Raw genomic sequence first — 9358 nt, forward strand, 5'->3', positions numbered from 1 at the left:
CTGATTCATTCAACATGCTAATCTCCCCCTGCAAATCCTGCTTCCTTTGCCTGCTTGTGAGTCTCTGTTTCTGGTTCATTGATCACGAGCCGGATCAAAACACATTTACAGGTATGTGCTTAAAAGCGCTGGTTCTCAACCTCGGGGTCCAGGGACCAGCAGGGGCGTCCAAATGGACCGCTTATTGTTATCTGAGAGTGTACAAATGGAACCAAATGGACCCTTATGGGTCCATTTGGTTCACTCTCACTCTCAGAGTTGAATTAACACAGATTGGGGTCCCGTAGATGTAAAAAATCGTATCAAATGGGGGACCTAATGTATATCAAACTGGGGGTCCTACAAATGAAAAAGGTTGAGAACCACTGTCTTAAAAAGGAAAACGCCTCTTCCTCCTCTTCCTCGCTCAGACTGTGGTGACGGACAGCAGGGGATTGTAGACCTTCTTCCCGTCGGCGGACCTGGTCCCGTGGGCCAGGAGCTCCTGGATGGTGATCCAGTTGTCCAGTATCCGCCGGCTGCGCTTCTTCATGCTCCGGCGGTGGCAGAGCTCCAGGATGGACGGCGGCGCGTCCTGCTGGGACGCCCCCGGCGGTCCGTTGCCCTGCTCCCTGCTCTCCCGCTCTCTCAGGCAGTCGAGGCGGCTCTGCATCATGAACTCGCGGCGGCGCCGCTGCTCGCGGGCGCGCAGCAGCTGCTGCTTGCGCTCCTCCTTGCTCCAGTAGCGGCCCATCTTCATCTCGCTCACGGCGTCGTCGTCCGTCGTGGTGCCGCTGCGCTCTTCCCGGATCTTCATGGCGCGCGCCTTCAGGAGGCGGTCGCGCACGGGCCGCTTGGCCACGTAGCGGGAGCCGTCGCTCCGGATCTTCACCTTCCACTCCATGCGGGCGGGCGAGGCGGGCAGGAGGGGAGGAGGGGCCACGGGTAGCGCCGGGCCCTGCGGGACGTCTTTACACGTGCTGCCCAGGCTCATGGGGCTGCCGTCGTCCCCGCTGAGCAGGATGCCCTCCCTGGCGGGGTCCCTGGGCGCCAACAGCCCGTCATAGGGGGAGGGGGACCTCAACTGCATGCAGCTCTGGTAGCGCTGAGGCAGCTTGGCGTCCGTCTGGCGACGGGACAAGTAAGGGCTGTTCTCCGCGCTGCGTCCTCCCGTCCGCTCCGCCGTCCCGCTAGCTTTGGGGTTTCGCCTCGCCCCACCGTCTGAGCCCCTCCTGGCCCCGGGGTCCCGTGACAGCGAACGGAATTTTGTGCCGGGACTGGAGGTCTTGGCCTCCGCCCCTCTCCTGTGTGCGTTGGGAGAGTAGGGCTGGTTGAGGTTGGCCTTCTCCCCCCTGCTTCCCCTCTCTTTGTGCCGAGTGGACGCTGGAAGCCGCAGGGTGGCGGAGGGGAGAGACTCGGCCCCCTCCAGGCTCTGGGTGGAGGGCGAAGGGTGCTGCTCGTTGACCAGGGGCGTGCTGCGGCAGCTCTCCCCTCCAGTGTTATAGGCACTGGTGCTGAGGTCTGAGCGTTCCCTCTCCGGGAGCTCGTTGATGTCCGACAGCGCGTGGTGACAGGACTCCTCGCTGGCCAAAGCACCTCCGGCGCCACCGGTCAAACGTCCAGCTCCTCCTACCCCGGCGGCCACGCCCGCCCCGCCCCCCTCCTCCTCCAGAGGCCACGCCTTCAGACAGCGCTCCCTCAGCTGCTGCATCTTCTGAGCCCTCAGGATGTTCCGGCACTTGAACTCCAGGTGGCGCAGTTCCTCTTCCAGGAGGGCCATCTCGTGCTGCATCAGGCTCTCGTTCCTGTTCACGTCCAGCGGCAGGCCCCCCTCCGCCTCTGCCTGTCCTGCCAGAAGCAGCAGCGCGTGGCTGTTCTTCTCGTAGTAACACTTGATCTCCAGGAGCTCCCGGTAGCGTTCGCACTCCTCCTCGGTCAGCCCCGGCATCATCATCATCACGGGGTCTGCCGTGGTGTAGCCCCTCTCCCCTCTGTCCAGCCCCTCGCCACCAAGCCCTCCCCCGCTCCCCACAACACACTCCAGCCCCAGAAGGGAGTCTGTGCTGAACTGAAAGTCCCGGGAGTGCAGCAGGGGTGGGGTGTCCGCCCCGCGTCCGGAGGACAGGAACCTGCGCACAGGGACGTCACATTCATGACATTTTAAATGACTATTACAAATAATTGCGATTGACAATTTAATTACGTTTTTGGCGTTGGAACATATAAATACAAATTGAATTCTGCCGATTATGCAAAAATGTAATAATTGCAACTGGCCTATACCTGCGCATGCTGCCGGGCGTGTTGGTAGCATTGGTGTTGGAGGCGCTGGTATGGTCATCTCCCAGGAGGTCGTGTTCTGAGGACTCCTCGTAGCGCGTGCTCTCGTCCGTGCGGCCCACGCCGCTGTCCAGCTCCTGGCTGTTGCTCAGCACCGTCTGCAGCAGGTCCGGGGAGTCTCCGTTGAGGGGACGGCCGCGGACGCCGACCCCGCCGCCACCCCCTGGTCCGGCGGCCAGGGCGGAGGAGGAGGTGGCGTTCCTCAGCATGTGGGGGCTGGGGAGGTGATGGACGGCGTTGTCCAGCGACTCCAGCTCCAGCTCGTCCGGGTCCAGCTGGTTGTCATTCTGACCCCGGTGAAAGGTGTCACGTATAGCGGGGGTGTGGAGGTGAGGGAGTTGGTGACAGGCGTTCAGTTCCAGGGACAAAGGAGAGACAGAGGAAAGTTATGTTAGAAGCTAGAAAGGAGTTTCTGTTGAATATATTGCACAAGACCAAACAGACATGATGAACCACATAGCCCTATAGCATCCATGTTCTAGGCATGTCATAATAGGCGAACATTCAATGAAAATAGCCATCTACAATCAAAATGTGCAAAAATCTACATGCTCACAACGCGTTGCAACGATCAGCTAAGGAGGGGACCAAGTACAAACCCCTGGGGGACTCCGGTCAACAAAGTATACGGTTTAAGTGGTTAAGGTCCGGTAGTATAAAGCAGTATTGATTTATGCCACTAGATGGAGCTATAGCAGTGTGAGACATTTTGCTGTGGGACTCACTCTGTCTAGTCTGTCTGGAAAGTGAACTCAGATAAACAGACTAGTTGCCTATAACAGGACTTTTTTTCATGCATAATTTGAATTGTTTTGTTTTTAATTGGTTTTGTATTTTAGTTTTTGTCGTTGCAGTTGAGAGGTTTCAAAGATTATCTTTGCAGGGTTCCTGAACAACAGTAAAGGTTGTTTGGTCTTTCTAATTCAGTCACTTTATTCCACCCCCAGGGGAAGCTGATCAAAATGTAATGCAAAGGCTCAGGATTAATTTGGTAAACATTCCCCCCTTCTGAGTGGAGTTGATCTTGTCTAATTGATTTGATTCTGATGTGAATTGCTTTCAGGCCGTGAGATGAGAACATTGATTATCTTCATCTTCATTCTTATTCTAGCAGCTTCCTTCTCCCTCTCTCCACCTCTTTCTCCCCTGAGTAGATGAAGCCTTTAATCTCTGCTCATATCTTTCTCTCTAATGATGCTGCTGTTCTCTTGTCTCGTGCTCTTGCACACCGAACATAGCAGATCTACAAGCCCACGACGCGTGCAGATGCCACACGTCATGGGCTTGTAGATCGGCTATGTTCGGCGTGCGGAACAATTGTATGACAAAGTATAAATCGGCCTTAATGAAGCTCCATCCTCTTGTAACAGCGCTCTGAGTCTTGCAGAAACACGCGGTATTACTAGAAATCCATTCTTTCACAGTTTGTTTTTTCCAATTTCACTTACATTTTATTGTCGTTAACACAATGTGCAGACACAGATGTAAATGAAAAGAGGCTGTGACTTCGCCAAATGTAGATATGCATGACATACAGCAGGCTCATGCATATCATAAATTGAATACAGATAAATCTCCCCAGATACTGTATAGTACAAGGGCATGATTTAAACCGAAAGTGAGTGAGTGAGTGAGTGAGTGTGTGTGTGTGTGTGTGTGTGTGTGTGTGTATGTGTGTGTGTGTGTGTGTGTGTGTGTGTGTGTGTGTGTGTGTGTGTGTGTGTGTGTGTGTGTGTGTGTGTGCGTGTGTGCGTGTGCGTGCGTGCGTGCGTGTCTTTGTCTGAGAATCACATTTTAATGACTGCCTCTTAAATCTGCCCTCTGGCTCCTTCTGCACAAATGTGGCTGGCATACAGATTTGTGCATTCCAAATGGGCACATGCGCATATTGGTGTGTGTGTGTGTGTGTGTGTGTGTGTGTGTGTGTGTGTGTGTGTGTGTGTGTGTGTGTGTGTGTGTGTGTGTGTGTGTGTGTGTGTGTGTGTGTGTGTGTGTGTGTGTGTGTGTGTGTGTGTGTGTGTGTGTGTACACACACGTGTGTAAGTGTAAGTGTGTTAAGTATGTGAAAGACAGAGTTTGCAGTCACTGACAACCCATCTGGTGCTGTATTTAAAGTGAGTGTTAACAGGGCATTTGCAGAGGTGTGTATTGCACTGCGTTGTCGTCGGTGTATCGTGTGTCGTGTGTCGTGTGCGTTTGTACGGTGACCTTGAGGAAAACAAAGCATTGTGGGTATATGAATGAACGCTATCTCCCATTCCCCTCTTCTTCCAACGGTCTCTATCTCTCTCGCTATCTGTTCTCCTGGCTCCGTTCCATAGGATCTGTTCTCTCGTGGTGTTGTGTACGTGTACGTCTCACCTTTCCTGTCTGCGTACACAAGTAAAGAAGGTAACAGAGGGGGCCTCGGGCAGCCATTTAATTCCACGGTGCAAACCCTGACACAGATATCTGTGTGTCCCTGTGGTCTGGTCCCTGTGTGTTGATGCATAGAAGTGCATGCTGACCCTTCGCTTAAGTATGATTTATGCCTAGTTAGCTGCCGGAAATAGCTCATTCTGGTGGGTTTTGGTGCGAGACACCAGCATGGTGGCATGACGAAACACCTGTCACAAAGGAGCTTCACAGAGGGTGTGGCACACCTCTGGAAAAATGAATGGTTACAGACGGCGTCATAAAATCTCACATACTCTGATTGGTTGGAAAGACGAGTAAGATCCATTACCACGGAGATGCATTAGACTACACTACATTCACTTCATTGTTTACATTTTGTGATGACACTGTTAGTGAGGACACAAAATTTAAAGTTGTTAAAAATCGGCATAATTGCCAATACCCATGTCGTAAAAAAAAAAATCTAACAATGGCTCTTAGAAGTTACGTAGACTCGTAGAGAATGTTTGTTGTATTTGACATATGGGCTAACACATTGGAGGGAGAGCATCCTCAAAGCAGCGTAATAACAGTGTGTGGCAGTGATCCTGTGTAGATAAGAAGGGTCTGGTGTTGTGTGTCTCACCTCTATCTCGGGCCGAGCGAGGAGCAGAGAGATGTTGGTGCTGTCCTCTCTGGTGAGGATGGCCACTGCTTCCTTCCTGTTCTGGATGTCCATACCGTTGATCTGTCAGAGAATCACAATCAGAATCAGAATCAGTACCAGCGGTGCCTGGAAAGCGGACTTTAAATAGATGATGTATCAGAATTTTGAATGAATCAGAAATTTCACAACTTTATTGTCATATCACAGGTTTACAGGTGTTAAACAGTGGTGTTATTTCCATAAAAATAGAAAGGCAAGAAGAAGAGGGGTGCAGGGGAGCAAAGGGAAAAGAGAGAATTAGCAGAACACTGAGCTCATGTAGAAGAACACACACATTCTCATCAACTACACTTGATAAAACAATACAGAAAGTATTTCTGACTTAATAGAAAAATAAATGTATTAATTAGATTAATAATTTTTTTAAACTTATTTTGTATTAATATTTTGACTTATCGGTGGAATATATGAACCTACTCATGTTATCTTTAAGTTTGCTCGTGATTATCACACACACACACACACACACACACACACACACGCACACACACACACACACACACACACACACACACACACACACACACACACACACACACACACACACACATAATTTGAGCTATATAAAGTTTGTTAGCTGGTTTAGGAAAGGTGGGGATAATTGATTTTTTTTTTAATTATGGGAGTCATTGGGTTTAAACCCATGTCTTTTTTGCAGCTATATTATAGCACCTACAAATATCATTCAGACTTTAAAATGTTCCTGTAAAAGTTCAAATTCGAATTCTGTTTCAATTTCCTTTTTTCTTTTTTTATTCTTTTTCAACTTTTCTTGTCCTTTCTTTTTTTACTTTCATAAGTCCACTCATGAATGAAAGATAGATGCTCTGGGACACATCCTCAGTGATGTTCCTGAGATCATCAGGCGTTTCGGGTCTTTCTACATCATACACCCTCTCTCAGGTGACCCGGCCAGAGTTGGCCCACTGATCGCTCCTCCTGATCCAAAGCCATATGGAGGCTCTCTCTGCAGTGGACTTGAAGGCTTTTCTTTTTGCAACCCCCGTGATGCCAAGTAGCGTGTACACCTTGCACAGCGAGCGGACAGAAAAGCCTCTACCCCCCACTTCAATGAGCCTCTTCTTTGGCATTGCTCCACCAGCTCCTAGTACTTGGACCGCTTCCGCTCGCTTGGCTCCTCTATGCAATCCTCCCAAGGAACTGTCAGTTCTATCAGTAGCACCTGCCTTGAAGAAACTGATGAAAGCACAACGTCTGGCCTCCAGGAAGTTGTTGTGACGTGGTCTGAGAACTTGAGTTGCTTGGCCAAGTCGACTCGCAGCTCCCATTTCAACGCTGAGGTGAGAAAGCCGACTGCTGATCTGGCAAAGGCGATGTTCCTCTTGCCATGTTGTTGCTTGTTGTTGTTGTTTTTGGCTACAGCTTAGACATGGCTTCAGCAACTGTCTTCAGCACCTGGTCGTGCCGGCCAATGGTAGCGAACCTCCCCCAGGGCTTTCGGGCAGCTGCTTAAGATGTGTTCGGGTGAACCTTATGGGACGCACATGGACGCCTTCCTGTCCAGCGCACCCTCCCACCTTGCATGCTCCCTGCTGCTGCATGCCCAGTTCAACCAGTTTTGACTTGAGGGGGGATTTCTTTCTCAAGAAATGGTTGAGAACAGTTGCTCCATCATTGACATCATGTTGGTAGCTTCTGATGTGTCTGTTATGACATTTTATGGTTGAAGAGTGAATTGATACTTCATTGTTTTTTAGTTGTTTTTTTTTTACTGTTAATCATTGTTTGTCCAGCACCTGGGTGAGATCGGATGTGCATACAAGTCCATATTCACACGGTGGCCATTTTGGAATTTAACATTGCGTTGCTGTGGCAACTGGGGTGGCAACTGGGGTGGCATTTCATTGACTTAATGGCAATATGGTCGCCGTGTGAATATGGTCTATTGCCTTTATCAGACATGATGTTACTGTGGTGGCTGATTTAATTTTATAGATTGCCAAATATATGTATTATTGTGTGTCACGATCTTCCCCTGCGCTGCCTGCCTCTGCCCCTGCCCTGTGCCCTTGCCCTGTGGTGACTTTGTCTTCCTCCTGAGTTCCCCAGCCTCAGCCTCTTTGGACTCTGATTGCCTAGAGTGGACTCACATGCGGGCTGCGGGTGTCAGCCGTGCCTTGTTGGCTAACGAGCCCCAGAGACTATTTAACACTGTCTGTGACTGCTCTCTGTGTTTGATCATTGTACTGTTGTTTGCTACTTATGAGGTTCTGTGTACCTTTGTTATTGTTTGTTTTAAGTAAAGTCATCGTTAAACTGTCCTCCTTGGTTTCCTGCGTGTACTTTGAGTTGAGTTCCTGCATATGGGTCCTAACCCTAATACACCCGGGGTCCTGACAATTGTGTACTTTGCGGCCTTCCATTCAATCTCATCAAATAGTCATAGTCAGCCACTTTTCCCACCAATGTAACTAATTCTAACTCGACTGTCTGCACCTGTCAATCTTAACAGCTGACGCCCCCCTACGGACGCTTACTCCTGCTCTCTGTCAGCATAATCTGTCTATAGTACCTATGCTATCTATGGAAGACCTCTGTAACTATTGGTGTCCCTTATCTTTAGCACATATCCTTATAAGACCATTTAGAATAGCATCTCTGGTAGAGTGGACACCATAAGAACTGAGATTAGTGCTCAGGAGTCTTCAGTCCCGTGGGGCCGCCAGCTCAATTCAGGAGGCCTAATGCTATGATCTGTAATGCTGTTACTCTGCTCAAATCTTCTTCAATAAATTGTCAACACTTCAACCTGACTGGATATTAATATTTTCCATAACATTACCTGGAGTATTCTGTCTCCCTCACGGATGCGACCATCTATGGCAGCAATGCTGTTTGGGTTCACCTATAAAAAGAGGCAATTAGGTCATTGGAAATGTTTTAATGACAACAAACTGTCAATATGTCAGGCTGAAGCCGATAAGAACAATGTGTTATCTTCACCTCTCCAACATAGATACCCAAGTCCTCCTCGTCATCGGTTCTGTAGCACACCGTTAACCCTAGTTTATCCTGCTGACGAGATTTATAGAGCTCCACCTCCTGGTGGGAGGACAGCAACACATTAGAAACACTGAAGCTGCAGTGACCGCATGGGCCAGTGGGTCGTAGGTCAACATTGCCACCATATTGGCAGGGGCAAACTTGCAATGACTCCACTGCAAGAAATATACAGTACGTACCCGAGTTGTATATGAGTACCTGAGACTAAACCTTTTTCTGTTTTTGTAACAATTACTGTTACTACTAACATGAGGTGTTTTTATATGAACACCCCAATTCTTTATTTAACCAAGGATACTGTATGATAACATAACTACTAAATGTCTGACATTTGTAACAAAACTAAATTGGTTGAAAAATCAAATGGTTTTAATTGTGAAGAGACCGCCTGCTTAAATAGTCGTACATGGGGTATACATGCATTAGGTGCCACGGCTTGACACTGCCAATATGGTGGCCGCATTGATGTATCGCTTCAATGTACAGCAGCAGCCAATGCGGTATCGAAGTCTCTATATACTGTATATGGCTGTGACTTTAGAACTCTGTTGGGAGAACATTGAACGGTTCCTTGCCTCGTATTCCAGGTCGTCCTGTCTGTCCACCTCATGCTGGCTGATATCAAAGTAGTCGTTGGGTTCGTAGTATTCAGGCTCTATGAAACTGCAGAGACACGGGACGTAAGATTTCAACCTGAACTCCAGTTCTACCCAATACAATGTTCACATCCATATAATTACATATTACAATAAAGCATGTTTCATTAGTCATACATGTCTCTCTCTCTCTCTCTCTCTCTCTCTCTCTCTCTCTCTCTCTCTCTCTCTCCCTCCCCCCTCTCTCCACTCAGTTTATTGAGCAGATAAGGTGGCTCCCTCTGACTCCCTCTCCCTCTCTTTCTCCCTCTGTCTC

The 9358-nt window shown here is 49.1% G+C and overlaps 1 protein-coding gene across 1 annotated transcript in view; it reads right to left on the reverse strand.

Annotated features, from left to right (window-relative positions):
• Positions 1-406: 406 nt before the first annotated feature.
• Positions 407-9358, reverse strand: part of LOC308097271 (PDZ domain-containing protein 4-like) — a gene marked incomplete at both ends in the record, with an annotated part of 24549 nt that continues 15597 nt past the window's right edge. The window contains 6 exons of the mRNA XM_080444958.1: positions 407-2108; positions 2263-2606; positions 5342-5443; positions 8226-8288; positions 8387-8485; positions 9022-9109. Coding sequence (XP_080301084.1) covers positions 407-2108; positions 2263-2606; positions 5342-5443; positions 8226-8288; positions 8387-8485; positions 9022-9109 — 2398 coding nt within the window. The remainder of the gene's footprint in view (positions 2109-2262; positions 2607-5341; positions 5444-8225; positions 8289-8386; positions 8486-9021; positions 9110-9358) is intronic.

The sequence above is a fragment of the Gymnoscopelus braueri genome, assembly GCF_963280865.1.
Source record: "Gymnoscopelus braueri genome assembly, chromosome: 12".
Lineage (NCBI taxonomy): Eukaryota > Metazoa > Chordata > Actinopteri > Myctophiformes > Myctophidae > Gymnoscopelus > Gymnoscopelus braueri.